At 30.9% G+C, this 19,780-nt stretch overlaps 1 protein-coding gene across 1 annotated transcript in view; it reads right to left on the bottom strand.

Annotated features, from left to right (window-relative positions):
* The window catches only part of LOC111704608 (uncharacterized), a gene marked incomplete at its 3' end in the record, with an annotated part of 47,371 nt that overhangs the window by 19,245 nt on the left and 8,346 nt on the right, over positions 1–19,780 (bottom strand). Inside the window, exons 10-21 of the mRNA XM_023476897.1 lie at positions 19,369–19,433; positions 17,482–17,597; positions 17,321–17,374; positions 15,686–15,760; positions 14,326–14,379; positions 13,717–13,789; positions 8,842–8,951; positions 8,189–8,238; positions 4,978–5,057; positions 4,550–4,640; positions 1,501–1,614; positions 186–291 (exon numbers count right to left, since the gene is read on the bottom strand). Of these exons, the coding sequence (XP_023332665.1) occupies positions 186–291; positions 1,501–1,614; positions 4,550–4,640; positions 4,978–5,057; positions 8,189–8,238; positions 8,842–8,951; positions 13,717–13,789; positions 14,326–14,379; positions 15,686–15,760; positions 17,321–17,374; positions 17,482–17,597; positions 19,369–19,433 (988 nt within the window). The remainder of the gene's footprint in view (positions 1–185; positions 292–1,500; positions 1,615–4,549; positions 4,641–4,977; positions 5,058–8,188; positions 8,239–8,841; positions 8,952–13,716; positions 13,790–14,325; positions 14,380–15,685; positions 15,761–17,320; positions 17,375–17,481; positions 17,598–19,368; positions 19,434–19,780) is intronic.

The raw sequence follows: 19,780 nt of genomic DNA on the forward strand, positions 1-19,780 counted from the left end.
CCCCCACCACCATCAAAACACCTGTTCCAAAAAATTGAATTTAAAATTAAACATTTATTTTATTTTCCTAAACTAGAGACAATTAATGATTTAAACTGAAAATAATATATTTTCTGGAAACTTTAATAAAAACATTTTTTTATTTCAAAATTGAAGCAAATATACAACTGAATATCTTAACTTACTTTAAGATTTCTCTCTTATCGTCAAAATCCAGCTTCTTAAAGTAGGAGTTAGCTTCCAGAAAGAAAATGTTCTTTTTTATAACTGTCTGAATCAAACCACTCATCTCTGGTTAGCAATATATACTGAAATTAGTCCCAAAGGATTTCCTTCATTTTTAAAAAGCGAAGAAAAAAGCAAATATTTAGATGACAAAAAAAATTGAGAAATTTGAATTGTCAACCATTAACTATGATACGTGTAAAGTCGTCTTTAACTTAGAACCCCCTCTCGGAGACACTAAAATCCAATCCAAATAATTTTAAGCTCCGGTTCCTTTGTTCTCCCATCGGAGTGTAAATAACCTAAACATTGTGAATCCATCCATTTTCAAAAGTTAAACAAAGAACATTTTCACATAAAGAATTAGTGACTTTCGTTAATAATTAATTGTCATTCTTTTCAGAAGTTTAAAACGTCTTAGGACTGTCCAACGACTTAACCCTTTTATATCACAAAATAGATCGTAAGTATCTTTTCATTATAAAAATTCATTGTAACAATTTTATATGGTATTATTTATATCATTTTATATGTTATTATTTATATAATTTTTTCAGGAAATAAAGAGTTTTCTTCGTTATCGGTTTTGATTTGAGGGTTATCCCGTTGTTTATCTGTTCATCATTGAGATTCTTGTTTCTATCCGACAACACTATTGTTCTATAAAATAATCTAGGAAAATATTCAAAATATTCCAAAAAAACCTGAATAAAAAATGAATATCCTCTGACAATTTATGCAGAGAAACTAGAAGAGGCTGAGTACGTGTTCTTCAGTGTGATGTATAATTTTAAAGAAAATGATGTTAACAACAAAAGTATTAAAATTTCCATGAACGTATTAAAACATTTCTGCCTGAATTAACATTTTATGACATTAATTTGACCTTATTACAATTTTTATGGCCGTATTGTCATTTCTATGACCGTAATAACATTTCCATGACCGTATTAACATTTCAAAAACTGAATTAGCATTAATATGACCTTATTATCATTTAAATGACCGTATTAATAGCAAAAATTTAACTTCCCATTTTTTCTGTTCGTGATCGTTTTTTTTAAACAGATCAGCGAAATTACTCCCCCCCACCCCCCACAAAAAACTGGGAATACGTTTTTCAAATTATAAACCCCTAGGAAAACCATTCCTTCAAGAGACTTGGAATTAATTTTTCAAATTATAAACCTTGAGAGACTGGCGATAAATTTTTCAAATTAAAAAACCCCAGATAAAAACTAAGGGAGATGGAAAGGACAAATTACAGACATATTCCTGTAGAACTATAGGATTTCTTAGCATTTGACTCCTGGAACAGTTTAGACCATAGAACCTCGTTCTCTTCAGAGAAGGAGATCATCTCCTTACTAGCCTCATACACACAGCTCACTAGATAGATTTATAGTAAGATGTTTAGATGGACAGATAGATAGATAGATAAATAGATAAATAGATATTTATTCACATTTTACATTAAAAGATACAGATAAATAGATAGATATGTAATATGTATTTACATTAAGCATTGAAGGAAACAGACAGAATAGATATAGGTGGTTCCATTATAATATGGAAAGATACATACAAACAGATATATTTCAGTTTTAAATATATACTTATAAATATATATCAAGATAAGTAGATGTATTTATATGATATACATAGATAAATAGATGGATAGATTGAGAGTAATGCCTATAACAAGAGCTAGAAAAGGGATTTTGTGTAATCTTGAGGTTAATATTCACAGTAAATATTACATTTATTAGAGCAGAGACACAAAAAGTCATATTAGAGATGTTATGAAATATAAATAATATCAAAACATATTATACAAGGCTTTGCGCTCATCTTATATTACAAAAAGTCATACTAGCCTACGTTATGAAAAATAAATAATATCAAAACATATTATACAAGGCTCATCTTATATTTCAATTGTGAACATTGTAAAACAAAAACAAAAAAGTTCGCGGATTTTATAAAAACATTTCGTGGATTTTTTAAAATTTAATAAAAATGGAATTTTGTTGGAGGCTAAATTTTGAAATTTTGATCATCTATAAACTTTCCCTGGGGGCATATGAAGTCAAACACAAAGTTTGAGCCGACCCATCCTCTATTTCATTTGTAAACATTTTCTCTTTGAATACATTGCATGTAAAATAAAACAATAACAAAAAATTCGCGGATTAAAAAAAATTTCGTGGATTTTAGAAATTTAAAAAAATCGAATTTGTTAAAAGGAAATATTTGAAAATTCGATCATCCATATAAATTTCCAGGGGTCACGCGAGGTCCCACAAAAAATTTGGTCCATACCGGTTCAGCCGTGTTAACGTTTATTGGATACAAATAAACAAAACAAACTTTTGTTTTTCTACACATCTAATTTTGGGTAAAAAATTGCTTTGCGGATATTTTAAAGGGTCTATCAGATTGCCTTTCAAAAAAATAATTCAAAAATGTCATTCATATTTGTCAAAAATGAGACTACCAAAAAAAAATGCTTTATTATGTGCAAGATCTCGCCTTTTTTACTCACCCTGTATATATTTATGTTCAATGGTAAATATATTTTTTATGACCCCCTCCCCCTTCCCCCAAAGGGTAATGTTATCCCTGCACAGGGGGAAAATGCAATTTTTTATCTATCAATAAATTTGGCTTGTCTGTTTGTATGTCTGTATTCAATAAACGTCAAATCGGGCTAAAATTGTGGGAAATCACGTGACCCCAGGAACATATATGGTTGGTTAAATGTGAAAATTGTTTTAAAAAAATGGCGTGAAGCGACCTTAATGTCGAGTTTTATACATATTCCGAAAGTTTTTATTCTTGACTAAAGATTTACACAATTTAGTTCCATTGTTAGTAACAATGTCTTCATAATTAAGCTCTTCGCTCATATATACTTGTTTGTATACAGAAAAAGCTGTGCAGTTTTAGTAACTGAGGGGAAAAATTTTCGATCCATTTTTACAATCAAGGTGTCATTAGAAAGCTCTATAATTTAGCTATTCCATGATGTCAATTTTTGTGTTACATACAATTATTTGAGCGTTAGTCGATAATCGACTTCCAGGATTTTAAAAATCTTTGATTTTTCGAGTCTCATTTTCATTCGTTCACGAAGTATTAAAAAAATTAAAGGTTTTCGATTTTTTTAATCATAAGCTGTTAGTCACAGGTTTCATTTTTAATTAAAATTTCGGATTAACGATCATTACTTTTGGAGCTGGAGCAATCTAAAAAAATAAAATATGCATTAAAAATAAACGCTCAGAAAGCTACTGGTGCCTGTGATTTTTTATGATTTTTTTTAAAGATTTCAAAAAACCTTTGATTTTTTCATAATTTATGAAAGAATGAAAATGAGACGAAGAAAATCGAAAATTTGAAAAATCCGGGAAATCAATTTTCGACTTACGCTCAAATAATTGGTTGCAACAAAAAGTATTATGCCTAGAAGGAAAAAATTTACATCATAAAATAACTTAAATATAGAGCTTTCTAATGACACCTTGATTGTAAAAATTGAACAAAAATTATCTCCTCAGTAACTACCCCTACTTCACAGTTTTTCTGGGACACCCTGTATGTTAGCTATAGCTGGATAAACGGCTGGACCGTATGTACAGAAATTTTTTGAGGGAACCCACTTTTAACCTGGGGGGTAACAAACGCTTAAAAAAAATAATTTTTCTTCTTTCAGAAATCATATTTCCGGTAACCGGTTACATATTGGAAATCATAAATATTTTTGTTATGCTCAATAGTTCTTTAATAAGGGAAGATGTGCTAAAAAAGGAAGATTTCAATTTTCCGTGCATTTAATTTGTTTACAGAAGACAGTTTACTTTAGTTACACGTGACTTCTTTTGGATAATTTCCTGAGGAGTCTGCATTTGCACTTATCCATTTAGCATTTTCAATCTATACATGAGGAAAATGAAAACTTCATTCAAGCTGATAAAAACAGTGGGATCCATTAAACAGTGGAATAGGAAGACGACTTTCAGATGGAAGTTTTGACTTTAGTTCAGAAAACATGAAACAAAGCAATTGAGTAGTCTAAACAGACCCGTTTCACTTAAAAAGTTAATTATTTGTTTCAGAAAATTAAATAAAAATCAAAATTTGTTAAATGTCGACTTCCTTTTTCCATATGTTTATGTATCCATCTGTAATAAGCATTAATTACGAGTTAAAGGTTAAAAGTCATAGATACAGACGATTTAGATGTGGTAACAACAGCAAGAAAATTCTAACTTTATGAATTCTGTTTTGGAATATATTTAATCATGTTTTAATAAATACTCACTGTATTCAATAGATAGTTCATCTGTATCCGTTAGTTTGTAAAACATATCATCCAAGGGCTTGTGTTTGTGCATTTGTACTGTGTACTCTTCCTAAAATACAATGTGTATTGTGTACTCTTCAAGAAAAGTATTTGCACTTTTAACCCTTCCTAAAATAATATTTTTAATGGGTATTCCATCAAAATTATTTAAAATTTTGTTGAATTTTGAGGCGCTTTAGTCTCCTTTATTCCCCCCCCCCCACCCCCTTCATACGTTACTTTTACTTTTTAGAGGAACAAACATTCAACTAATACAGAGATTGCAATAAAAATTAATATTTGTTTTTGCTGAATTTTATATATATTTTGTATAAAAAGTAGGAATCACTGTTTGTTTGTTTGTCCGATTGCCTCCTTTTAACTTGAAAATGATCAATCTAACATACCTTTAGTTTTTTTGGTGTATAATCATATCCGCCTTTTCTTTTCAGCTTAGACTTTCCAAACCTTTGTTCACACTGCTCATCTAGATACAGAATTTATTCAGTCAACCAGTCATTCATTCAATCTGCATTTATTCTTTCAATCTAGAATATTATCTTGAACATCCTGATTAGTTGGGAATGCGCTATGTGCACTCTAGTCTGACATGGATTTAACGAACCCGATAAGGTTCTTACCCGGAAAAAAATGCTTTAAAGTTGTAATCTCCATAGGTTAAATTTTGTCAAACGTCTCTGCACATTTAGACAGCAAACACAATGCAAAATAAATGATATAAACTGTTTAATTTATAATTTTTTAAAAATGAAAGTTGTTTTCATTCAAAGTGAAAAAGTTGTAAAACTAAAGTTTCTTTCTCGACCTTTATTAACTAAGAAAAATGCTCTAATATTATAGCTCTTCGTTGCATATCTCGAGCATTATCAACTGTAATACTAGCTATGAAAGTATAGCCAATTCATATTTGTAAAATAAAATGCTTTCGTCGTTTAACTCCTGTAATAATCACATTTTAATGTTGTGAACTTAACCATGTTTACGAAAATAAAAAATATTTTGTCTTAAAAATTCTTTCAATCTTTCATCCTTTTGTCCTTTTATCCTTCAACATATTCCATTTTTTATTCTTTGTGGTTTGCAAATGTTAAATATCAAGTTTTAAATAGAAAAAGAAGGAGTTATAAGTTACTAAATCTTTTTTGCTTATAACAAGGTTTATAGGGTATCAGACGTGCATAGGGTCATTTGATATTCCCTTTAATTAATATAAATAGTCGTATTTTAACAACCTCCTTCATTCATTTGTTTGTTCATTGATTTTTCAGAGAGTCCAATATCATACTGCATTATCTTCAAGATTTGATTCTAAATCTTCTAAAATATATGTGAGTATTTCACATATTACTCAAAAAATCTAGTATTTTCACATTGCAAATTTTTTAATTAGGCGTATACAATTTTTTAAAATTAAGTCTTTTTTAATTTTCTGATTAGTCCCGAAAATCGCAATTTAGTGCCATAAACGATCCAAAATGATGTAGGTGTATTAAAACTCATCTTTAATTCATTATAACTTTGAGTTTGAGGAAACATAAGAAAAAATAAATAAACCAAACTTTGTTATTTCGTTAATAAGAAAAATAAATGGCTGCCTTGTATAATTACAAGAGATTAATATATTTTACTGGTTGTGAAAGAGGATAGATATTTTTCTCTGACCTGTGTTCAAATTTAATGAATTAAAGCCGCGTCTCAAATCCCCCAAAATTAGAGCCGCGGTTCAAATTTAATAACGGTTCAAATTCTTTAAATTCTGCCTCTGGACATTCTAAAAGCTAACTTAAGACGCTGACATCATAATTTTAAGATAATCTTCTTAATAAAAAAGATTAGCATACCCGATTTAAAACAGTGCCCATAGGGAATGAATCTTAAATCTAATTAATAATGTAGTAGAAAAAAACGTTTTCATAACTGGGATCGGACAGTATCAATGCGTGGCAATTTGAAATTACTTTCACGTACTACGAGTCTTATCCCAAATTCTTGTCTAAAATGACGACAGTGTAAAATATAAAAAAGGAAAAAATTAAATAAATGGTCAGAACTTTTTTGGTTTCAAACCGTCATAGCAATTTGTGTGCCCTTAAAGGGACTGTAAAGGAAAAATGAAAGGGGTATAGTATGAAACCTGAGAATCTCAGGTGTTGAACGATACATACAAGACGTCTATCTGATGTTCCTGTCTCCAGAAATTGATATGAAACTGTGTCAAATTCAAGTGCAACGGTTAGTGTATTTCCAAGTTCATTTTTAAATTTTAAAATTGTAATTTTTTCTAGAAAATTGATATTTTGAGAGAGAATTCAGCGGGAACATGAAAAGATCGTTTTAGATCCTGATAGCCATAAAAATGTCAATATTTATATCCCTAAAAAAGTCATAAGTCTTGTAAACTTTCTATAATGTGGTGTGCAGTTTGAAAAGCTAATAAGAACTGGTACTCAACTCGTCTTTTTAGTGAGACACCCTGAGTATGTACATTGTACGCACTATCACAAAAATTTCTTCCTCTTCATTTTTTCAGACATCAGAAATCTTTCTCTAACCCGATGGTACCCTTCATAAAGGAAACCCCCCCCCCCCCCCCTCCTCCACCATCGGAAAAATCGATATCATTCCAGAAATACCAGCTGATGACGGAAGCAAATAAGTCAGATATTATTTATTTTTATGTCGATTCATGAATAGTAGCTTCCGTTAAATAACAAGGAATAAACATATAAATAAATAAAAATATTAATAAAATAACAGAAATTAATGAATAAAAACAATTACAAAACAAACATAAAAATAAAACCAATAATCAACAATGAACATTAAATTCCTATAAAAAATAAACCAATGAATGATGAAAGCCAATAAATAATAAAAGCTAATAAATAATGAAAATCCATGAATAAAAAATATCAAAGAATAATGAAACACAATGAAAAATGAAAAGCAATGAATAATGAAAGCCCATGAATAATGAAATTCAATGAATAATGAAGACCAATTAATAATGAAAACAAATGAATGATGAAAACAAATAGATAATGAAACCAATGAATAACGAAAACCAATGAGTAATAAAAACCAATGAATATTTAAGACCAATGAATAACGAAAACCAATGAATAATGAAAGCCAATGAATAATGAAAAGAAAGAATTAATGAAACACAATGAATAATAAAAACCAATATATAAAGAAAAGCAATGAATGATGAAAGCCAAAGAATACTGAAAACCAATCAATAATGAAAAAACTGAATAATGAAAGCCAATGAACAAATAAATCCAATGAATAAAGAAAACCAATTAATAATGAAAACAATGTATAATGAAAACTAATGAATAATTAAACCAAAAAATAATTTTAAAACGATTGCTTAAAAAGTTAAAAACAAATAAAATAAAAAATGATGAAAATCAAGAAATTTTAAACAATATTGTTGGTCTGAGAACTTGATTTTGTTGAGGTAACAATCCCTTTATTTACCTGACAGAACCCAGGTAGAAACCATCCCTTTATTTACCTGACAGAACCCAGGTAGAAACCATCCCTTTATTTACCTGACAGAACCCAGGTAGAAACCATCCCTTTATTTACCTGACAGAACCCAGGTAGAAACCATCCCGATCTCTTGACATTTCTCAAATCTAAACAAAAATGTGTATTTAAATAATATATTTAGATAACTTCTAAATTTAACCCTCTTCCTCTTTTCCTGATTCTTCAACCACCCCCAACCATCTTTTCTTCCTAATATATTCAACTTCCTGATATATTCTTTTTCCTGATATATTCAAAATTCATCTTCCTGATATATTCTTCTTCCTGATATATTCATCTTCCTGATATATTCAACTTCCTGAAATATTCATCTTCCTGATATATTCTTCCCGAAATATTCTTCTTCCTGATATATGCATCTTATATTCTTCCTGATATATTCTTCTTCCTGATACATTCATCTTCCTTATATGTTGATCTTCCTGATATGTTCATTTTCCAGATATGTTCATCTACCTGATATATTCATCTACCTGATATATTCAAATTCCTAATATATACATCTTCTTGTTATATTCATTTTCCTGATTCTAAACCTTCTTTTTATCTTAAATTAAATTTCCTTGGCTCTTATTTATTTTTTATTTTTCAAGTATCTGAAGATTCTAGATTTTCAAACATATTTGTTCCTGGTTATCTTTCATATTTTATTATTTTAGAATATTAGAATTTTCCGGTTTCTCTGGTACCTGCATTTCTGACAGCCACGTCTGTTATGTACAGACACAGGACAGTGTCCCTCCCCTTTACACAGATACTTCTTATCCTTTCCGCTTTGTACTGCTCTTCGGAAAAATGCCTAAAAAATTAATCTTTTAGTGAAAAAAATACCTTTTCAAATTATTGATCCTATTAAAGATTTAAGATTTAGTTAAGTCGTGGCCAGCGTGTAGTAAACGCCTACTCCATAAAATTTTACTCGAGACGTATCTATCCAGGTCTATTCGTTAACAAGATCAACCAGTACTAAATATCCGAAGACACACAGTCCAATCTCAACCAGGCTTAACTCCCCGGTTCTAAGGGACACACAATCCAAATCTCAACCAGGCTTAACTCCTCACTTATAAAGGACACACAGTCCAAATCTCAACCAGGCTAAAGTCTCCAGTTATAAAGGACACACACCGTCCATATCTCAACCAGGCTTAACTCTCCGGTTCTAAAGGACACACAATCCAAATCTCAACCAGGCTTAACTCCTCACTTATAAAGGACACACAGTCCAAATCTCAACCAGGCCAAAGTCCCCAGTTATAAAGGACACACACAGTCCAAATCTCAACCAGGCTTAACTCCCCAGATTTTAAGGACACACACAGTCTAAATCTCAACCAGGCTTAACTCCCTGGTTATAAGGGACACACCGTCCATATCTCTACCAGGCTTAACTCCCCGGTTCTAAAGGACACACAATCCAAATCTCAACCAGACTTAACTCCTCAGTTATAAAGAACACACAGTCCAAATCTCAACCAGGCTTAACTCCCCAGTTCTTAAGGACACACACAGTCCAAATCTCAACCAGGCTTAACTCCCTGGTTCTAAGGGACACAAAGTCCAAATCTTAACCAAGCTTAACTCCCCAGTTCTAAAGGACACACAAAGTCCAAATCTCAACCAGACTTAACTCCCCGGTTCTAAGGGACACACAGTTCAAATCTCAACCAGGCTTAACTCCATTATTTACAGCATAATTACAAGTTATGAGCGGTTACTATCTATGACGCATTGAATCACATTTAACGAAGTAATATCCCGCGAACATGGAATGGGTTAATCGCATTACAGATTTGTGTAGTTACTATGTGAACGAATGACGACGTATACATTAAATTATGCCCCAAGTTTTGCTAAATGCGCCCCTCCTCCGTGTAAAAGAAACGTATCCAAATATCAAAAAGTTGACAAAGAACCGTTACTATGACAAAATCTAGAATTTATACTTCTTGAAAGGGATTCGGGTGAAAATAAAAAACTAACATAAAATTTGAGCACAAATTATAGTATTTAATTTCGTTATAATTTAAATCTGGTGTTTAACCTCTTCCGCGTTTCCTGTGTAAGATAATAAATGTTCCTTGTGGAAATATTTTTTTGTCAAAATTGAGGTTTATAATAATACACAATCATGTGAAAATATATAAAACGTAGTTTCAAAGTTAAACATAAAATTAGTCTGCTTTGATACTAATTATGATAATGTAAAGCCTCAAAGCGTTCCTACTTTTTGCCAATTTCAGAATGTTGTATACATGAAAACATAAAATATGCTTCCTTCGTATAATTAAACATTAAAATTTCATTGGGTTGAAAAGGTTTAATGTAAAATCAAATATTTGGATATGGTTAGGAACGATATAATTTAGGACTAATATCATAAGTTTTACAAAAAGCTAAAATCAAATAAAATTTTCACCATAATTTTCTATTCGTTCTATATTTGCAACCTAATGGTATGAACCTTACAATATTTCAAAATTTTATCCTCTGCAAAATAAATAAATAAATATCTCAACATCAGGTTTCAAAGATGCTAGATTTATAAAATTAGTGTGTGGTGAACTTTTGCAGTTCTTTAAAGCAGAATTATTGGTATCCCGTTGAACCTCTTCTAGTTTCCAAAGAGTAATAAGAAATTTTATATTGATTACAAAACTGTTTACCTTTTCCATCAAATTTTCAGAAAAAGTCATTGTCTATGAAAACCTGCAGAAATTGCAATCGATATAATTTTTTTGAGTTTCCTTAGTTAATCAAAAGTGGTTTGTCGTGCTTTAGGGTAAAAAATATTTTTTTGGGGGGCATAATTAGAAGTTAGGACCTATTTAAAAAGTATTTTAAAAGAAAATGATTTGAACATAAAATCATTAAAAAAAATTTTAATTGCGGTTTTTTTACAAAAGATTAAACAAAGATTACAATCTTCAATCATTGCGTAGAAGTATGAGATGAGCCTCCTTCAAAAATAATACTAAATGCCAACAAATTTTAAATAGATTTAAATTTGTTAAAATTTGTAGTGTGTACTGCCCCCCCATACAAGACAAAAAGTTTTCGTGTTTGGAACAACTTTATTTGCCAGTAAGAAAAATGTATTACATTCTCAAAACAAAAGTTGAAAACTTTGGCGTTCTGAGATCAGAATTAATAATTACCGAGAAATAATTTAAACTACGAGAATTGTGAATTGTCTAGTTTTTACATAAGTAAAATAGAATTGAACTATCCACACTTTGTACCTACTTTTTTCAATTCAAAAATCCAGCCTGCATGCGCTCTATTTTAAACTAACAAAATTAAAGTACTTCAATAGAAAATTACTATAATGTTGAGTGGTTCTAAGTAGAGAATTAATGTTAATAATACAAATATATTTCTCTAATAACGTGGAATCGGATTAGAACAATATCAACAGATTATTTGAAGAGTTTAGAGAAACATGTTTCCATTTTTATCAAAAATATCAAAATAAAACAAATATATTCACGTTTAATATACTATTCCAACTGAGGGGGGAGGAAGGAGGGGGTCAATATGACGAAAAGTATTTAAGCATAGAAAGTCATATTTTCTGGCTTTTCTAACTAAGAAATTCCTCTCACCTAAGGCGCCGGACATTTATGCCTACTGCCTGAGTCCTCAGGCGTACTGCCTCAATGCCTTAATTTACCTATACCTGACTTAATCTATATTTTGACCTACTTTCAGTCATCCGATTTTTACATTTTAAAGCTCTTTGGAAAGCTTATAACAAGAAAAGCAGATTTTGGAGTCATTCTTCATGAATTCGGCCAGTTTTTGTAAATTATGGAAGTTCCTTACATTTTGCACTCATTTAGCATATTATGAGAAAATCTTTTGCACACACGCCTTTAAGGGGAATTTGCACATTTCAGTTTTTCTTTTGCTCACAGTAAACATTCAGGTGGTAATTTTTTGCAATCATTTTGGCAAATTTTAAATTTCAAAAGCTTTTAAAAATGTGAAAAATTGTCGCATTTTGAGCAAATTCAGTTTTTTAGCACATTTTTTGCTTCACTATATTTAGCTAAAAAATAGTTTGATTTTTGCAGATTTTTGAAGTAGGGCGGGCCCAGGTGCTTTCTAAGAACATATTAAATGTTATGGATTTGTATAACAATCGGAAAATTTCGGGCAAATCAGAAGTTAATCGGAGATGGAATTTAAAGAATTTGAGCCGCGGTTTAAATCTACCAAAACCTGGTCTAAATTAAGCGCCGGCCTAAATCTTGAAACATTTGATATAATTTTAAGTGGAACCAACCATATTTAAGCCGCGGCTTAAATTTAACCCGCCGCTCAAATTCTTTAAATTCGGCCACGGAAAAGGGTAAACATTATATATGCTCACAAATATATTTCATTGAATTTTTTTTTTATTATTTTCATAACAAGGTTCCCGTATGATAAAAGGCTTCTGTTTATACTTAAAAAAGTCAACGAAACCATATAGTAAAAAAATTATTGCATTATCTAAAAATCTGTTATTTAGTTTGTTTGTATACAATAATAAACGTCAAAACGACTTAACCAAAATTGTGTGGCAACTCACATGACCCTAGGAAAGTTTACGAATAGTTGAAAATAAAACTTTTTGGCCCAAAAAATCCGCTCAACTTAAAGCAAAAAATCCGCGACATACGATTTAAAAGAAAAATGACCGCTCATAGCAATGGTTGAGTATTGACAGCTTAAAGTGTTACTCGCAAAGGTCAAGTTACTTAAATGTAGTAAAAAATCAATTATTATCTTTTCAAAGTATTTTTTTGGAAAATTAATTCTTCGAAAATATTTTCAGTTAGGCTTTTTAGCAACGTGCAGCATGTGGTTCACTTATCAGGGCTACGCTACCCACTACATGGCTTATCAAATTTCTCACAGAAAAAGTGTTAAATATTATTGTTTTTTCTCTCTTAAATTCAAGTATGTGAAGGATCAAATCTGTTTATTGATTTTAAATTTTAATTAATTCAATTAGCTTAATTACACAGAGCTAGTGTAAATTTGAAAGTACTTAAAAAAATATTATTTTAAACATAAAACATGATGAACCTTTGCATGGTTCCTTGGGCCGGAACAGTGAACTTATATTAAAGATTACCTTTTCAGTTTTCAAAAAATGTTCGAATTTTGTTCTGATGATTTTAATTATATCTATAGTGTGGCCCTTTATTAACGATTTAATGAAATATAAACAATATTTTGTCAGGAATTGGGATATTTTGTTCGTTCAATTGATCCCATTCTAAAGTTGTAAATTTCGATATTCAGATAAATAAGCAAATTTAACGCCATCATCGCTCTTTACCTTAAGGTTCACAACCACTTTAGTTGGGAAATCATTATATGTCACTCTCCTGAAGGATCCTTTGGATCCACAAAAATATTCGGATGCACGGATCCGGATCCAAGAGGCAAATAATAGACGATAAAATAAAATAAATCTACTAAAATCCTTTACGTTGCCGATAAAATGTCTCCGCCGTCATAAAATCCTCATTCTTTGTGGTTAACCCTGTAAATTAACTAGTTCATATTACCTTACAGGAGTAGCAGCATATCCCTCCGTAGTGCATATGTGCAATAGCTTTGTCTCCGCAAACGTTGCAGTCACTGAAAACAACCAAATCAAGTAAAAGGAGTACAAAAGTTAATATCTAATTTTTCCCTTTAAAAATAAGGCCTTAAATTGCAGAATTTGAAAAATAAATATATATATTTAAAGTTTTGGATTAAAGTATGAAAAAAGGCTAGAACTAGAATTTCTCCCCCCCCCCAAAAGAAGAAGATAATTTTCAACAGAAGCGCAAACTTTTCATTTAACTAACTAACCCCCTAAAACTAAAATTCCAAATGAAATTTCGAGGTAAGACAAATTTCCTTAGCAAACATATCTTTCAACTTCCGCAGTTGAATAGGGTTAGGTCTGGAAATAAAGGTAACTTTTATTTTCGAAAATACGACTCAGTTCTCTTTCAAAGTTTTATAAATAGAAACGATTACTTTCTTTATAGTTTCATTAGCTAATCCTAATATCTTAGCAAAGGTGTATACCATCAGGCTGCAAAGATATATCGATTCAAAACTTTTGGAGACGTACAGTTTCTTAAATTCAAATTAATTGTGATGAAATTAAACTTGATAGTTTCCTAATGGGTCGTCTGTCCTCGTTTTTATCAATCTCACTTTTCTTCCTCCTCTTCCTGAACAAAATAGGATCGCGACCCACAAAGGATGAGACTGAAAAGACGACCTAAACCTCTTGAAATATGATGATATCACGCAGTTGAATTAAATCTGCTATCTGTCTGACAACAAGTTCAGAGTTGCAGGGAATAATACATATTAGGGAACAGAAAAATAAAAATCCCGCACAGTCATCTCTGAAGGCTGATCCTTTGTGAGTAACCCTGTATAAAAGGTGACCATAAAATGGTAAGAAGATTTTTTATAATATTGTTTTCTTAAGTGACTTTTAATTCTGGAAGATACTTTTAAATACATAACAAGCACACAAACCCTGACCACCTTTTTTTGTGTCACCTAATTTACTTGTAGTTTAATTAGCACAGACATTTTTTAATATAAAAATTAAAATCATTTTTAACATTATTATTATTATTTTTAAAAAAAAATACTCATGGAAAAACTTGCAACCCAACAAATTAGCATTGAAGCGTATTTATGAAAAGTACAGTAAAACCAGAAAATGAATTTTTAAGAAAAAAAAAAGAAAAAAAATAAAGTCAGAAAAATTTAAGAACTGACATTTGAAAATATTATATTTGATAAGAAAGAGACATGTTGAAAATAGAAAAAGAAAATATTCATATTAACATAATCAAATAGAAAGGAATATTTTCATGGAATAAGATTATCATGGAATATTAGAAATTCTAAAATATAATGAAATATTTAATAATCAAAAGAGAAGCAATGTCGCACGTACCAACAAATTATCTTTCCCTTTAAAAACTCTGATTGTAAAAAGAGTTTACAAAAAATCAAAATGGAGGATAAATCTTGAAAGTATAAAGTGCAATTTATAAAACTTTTGATATCAAATTGTAAAATGTGCAATTTCTAAAAAATGACTTTACAATCTTGATAAACAAATGATTTAATGAATTTTATTCTAAACATACACACATTATTATAAAAAAATACTTTTTTCTCATAAAAAATTTATTTATCATAGAATCCCTTAAATGTTTAAATTTCCATTGGTTCTAATTTTTCAGAGAGTAAATACAGTTAATTTCAAAATGTATTATTATGGAAGGGTTGTGGGGGGAGGGGGGGGCTTTGGCGAAATGATCACTGAATAATTAAAGAATTTTATTAACCATAAAATTGATTCAAAATACTCAGAACGCTGTAGAATCTGAACAATGTAAGCTCGCTCTGATTAGTCGATGGTTCGCCTGCCGTAAACCATCAAAGAAATAAGAAAATATTAAAGAATACGATATGGTCATAGACCGATTTTCCTTTGAAAAAGCCGCCAACCTGACAGTTCCCGGTCGTGCAAGGACATTATCATCCTTCTTCAGTTCCAGACTTCCAGCTTCCAGGTCACTGGAACTATTTAATATTTAATAATTTAGATTTTAAATTGGACAATTTAAAAAAAATTGTAAAAATGATTTAGCAAAAAAAAAAATTTAGCTGTCGCAAAAAAGCTTAAACCCAATATTTGTGAACCAATGCTTTAAAAAAAATTTTTACATCCTTTCCGAAAACAAATTTAGTTAAAGGGAGTGACCGGCATGTAAGGTAGTTGAACTGAGTATGCAGTGTAGTGGAAAACTTCTTTCGGATTCATTTGAGACATATTAAACATTTTAAAGATCTGTAAATCCTGAGTTTGAGCGCAAATTTGACGTTCTAAACTCCCAATTTTGGGAGTGGATACGTCTTCAGAATTATTTTTTTTAATTATTAAATAACGACAACGAAAAATAAAGTAAAAATTATACAGTAATCTTATAAGATGGTAAGGAACATATTTCTCAAAAGAAATTTGTCAATAAATCAATGATAAAATCGATTATTTCGTTTTCATCAATTTATTGAATTTCTTATTTCCTTTGAATTTATTTGCAGATTTCTTCAAATTCTTAAAATGTCGTTTTTTCAATAATAATTCTAGAAAATCTGCAGAAAATTTTTGTGAATAATGAGAAACCAGAATAATGAGAAAATAGAAACTAATAATTTAAAAAGAATACTTATTTTCGATTATAAGATTAATTTTTATTTTCTCAACATGTTCCTATTCATGCCGTCTGTGGTTTATTGTAAAACTTTTTTACATTTTAGGTCGTCGTTATTTAATAATTTAAAAAAACTAATTCTGAAAATGTATCCAACCCCAAAGCAGGAGTTTCGAACGTCGAATTTGCGCTCAAACTCAGGATTTACAGATCTTTAAAAAGTTTTTTATGTCTCAAATGAATCCAAAAGAAGTTTTCCACAACACTGCATAATCAGTTCAACTACATTACATAGCCGGTCACTCCCTTTAAATGATAAAATGGTAAATGGCAATACGAAAATGCAGTTCCGTAACATTCTGCTTACGTAATTTCAGATTCGTATCCTATTCCTTTGTGACAATTATAGCATACCAAGCAGATTGCAATTTAGAACTGGTTACACAAGGAATACAGTTTAAATCAGATAACAAATGTTTGTATAACAACAATAGTTAGCTGCAATAGTTTGCCAATTTGATTTAAACATGCCCTTTTAGGCGCCTATTAGGCTCAGATAGAGCCATTACATAAAAATAAGTGCAATTTCAATTTGATATTCAATTAAAGGTAGATTGTTTTCAAGTGCACGTGCGCCTTTTCAGTGAACACTGAACAGGTGCTATTTAACGTGAACATGCAGCAAACTAATTTAATATGCGCCGTTCAAATTGAACATGCGCAATTTTAGTTCACATGCGCAATTCTAAGTTTACATGCGCCATTCTTATTTAATTACCACTAATTCAAAAGGTTTCATTCAAATATATAATGTGCATGCCATCCTAATTTAACATATGCTCTCATAAGTTAGCATGCGCCATTCTAATTCAATATGGGTCATTAAAATTCAACATACGACATTCTAATTTAACTAACGACATTTTACCTGAAAGAAACCGACAATTGTCTGGTTGCTTCAGGTCGACAGTGTTCATCGTTCCTAATTTTATACTCATTTCAATTTAAAACCATTTGGAAGCTTTTAAAAAAAAATCCAAAAACCGGGTTAAAAGTTTTGAGAAATATACAATTAAAAAAGTAGTATTCCTAGTGACGTCATAAGGGTAGTCTTCATGCGATTCACGTAGAGGAGATATAATATTACGTCTAGTTGCAGCAGGGAGATCATCTGTAGGAGATGGATAATCAGGCTCCAGCTTCACCTGCAGGTCAGACAAATTTAAAATAAAATACAAAGATAAGACTTCAGAGACGACTGTACGGAATTGATACGGTCCGTTTAATCATATATATCTATGGTTTTCTGAAACTGTAAACTTGTTTCGTTCTGCGTCAAATCATTATATAGGCCATGAAACGACTATATTCAAGGCAGAAAAGACTTGATTCAACCATGGAATCGTTATATTCAAAGAGTTACTTGTCGTCTTCACAGTCTCATCCTTTGCGGGTAACATTGCTTTTCTTAGAAAAACCAAATAAAATTTCAACGTTTGAACAAAGAGAATAAGACTAGGAGACAAAGGAACCAGGGTAACTAAAAGACCAAGGAGCTAAGAAACTGGAAAACTACAGGAGACCAAGAAACTGGGGAAACTTAGACTAAAAACTATGACTAGGGGACCAGGTAGCTAAGAGACTAGGATATAAGGGATATAGGTACTGAGAAATTAAGAGACTACCTAAGGGACCAAGGGACAACCTAAGGAACCAGGAGACTAACTAAGGGACCAGAGGAATAACTAGGGGACCATGGAAGGACCAGAGGACTAACTAGGGGACCAGCGAAGGTACCAGGAGACCATCAAGGGGACAAGGAGACTAACTTTGGGACCAGGGGACTAACTAGGGGGACCAGGGGACTAACTAGGGGGACCAGGGGACTAACTAAGCCCTAGTTACTAGGGGGACCAGGGGACTGACGAGTCAAGGAGACTAAAAATGGGACCAGGGGCCTATAAGGGCTAGGGGAAGAAGAAGGGGAAAGGAACTAAGGGTACAAAGAGACCAGGAAACAAACCAGATTATATGAATTTCCTTTTTTTATATTAAGAAAAACCTAATAACAGAAAATAAAGTATGCTTTTTACTGACACAATTTGATTATGCCACGCAAGAGATAGAAAGACCTCTAATTAATTTATAGAATACATACAATTCAGTCAAACAGACTTACTAATGTAATAATTCAGTTATAATCTATATATGTTCCCTATAGCCGGCCAAACGGCTGGACCGAATGGGCTAAAATTTTTTGAGGGAACCCAGGGGTATCCCGGGGGTAACAAAGGCAAATAAATTCAACAACAAAAAATTTCCATTTTTTAGGGAAATGGCGGGCTTTTTAGCTAGTGATATATCTGAGTGGAAATATCTAATTTAAGGGATGAGCCCACTGATCTTATGATACCAAAGCAGTATTCCTTTATCTTCTAATTGTAAATGTCATGCTCAGATAGACCCGGAATGTAATTTACAATTAATTAGACTTTACAATCTAGTTTACATTTATGATTGATGAAACTATAATCACAAAAAAGGCCCAAAGTCCTGCCATTTCTAAAATGTGGTCTGCCCTTTTTGAGCATTTAAAATAGCCAGAGATATATTTTTGTAAAGTCGTCAGATTAACTGTCATTTAATTCCTGGTCTTTCTGCTAATGACAGTATTTTAACTAAGAACTTGGTACGTTCAAATTTATTATTACTATTAGTGTTGTAGTTATGCCCATCGTTAATTTTAGCGTTGCCCGTGGAATTTTAATGTCCGATTCTTATCGTTGTTACCCAATGGTTTACATACAGGGTGAGTCAAAAAAAAGTGTGATTTGCAGCGCCTGGTGCAAAATTGTACCTTTTTTGTGCAACTCTCCTGTATGATGTTTTTTCATTATAATACATATATATTTATACACAAATTGAAAAACATGTCTCTGTACAGGTTTAATAAGTCACATAAAAAAAAGAGTTTACCTCAAAGAATGAAGGATCAATTTCAAGTTGAGGTAAGTGTTCAGAGTTGAATTTAATTCCTCCATCTAAACATATTCGAATATATAATTAAGATATTTTAACATGTCAACATATTCGAATATATAATGATTAAGATATTTAAACATGTCATTGTCAACATATTCGAATATATGATTAAGATATTTAAACATGTCAACATATTCGAATGTATAATTAAGATATTTTAACATGTCAACATATTCGAATATATGATTAAGATATTTTAACATGTCACATATTCGAATATATAATTAAGATATTCAAACATGTCAACATATTACAAAATATTTGAGCATAGACATAGGAAATGAAAGAATAATCCGATATTGTCATTTTTAACATTTCTTTCATTTAGAATAGTGATACCTAATGA

This window comes from Eurytemora carolleeae, unplaced genomic scaffold, assembly GCF_000591075.1.
Source record: "Eurytemora carolleeae unplaced genomic scaffold, Eaff_2.0 scaffold602, whole genome shotgun sequence".
Lineage (NCBI taxonomy): Eukaryota > Metazoa > Arthropoda > Copepoda > Calanoida > Temoridae > Eurytemora > Eurytemora carolleeae.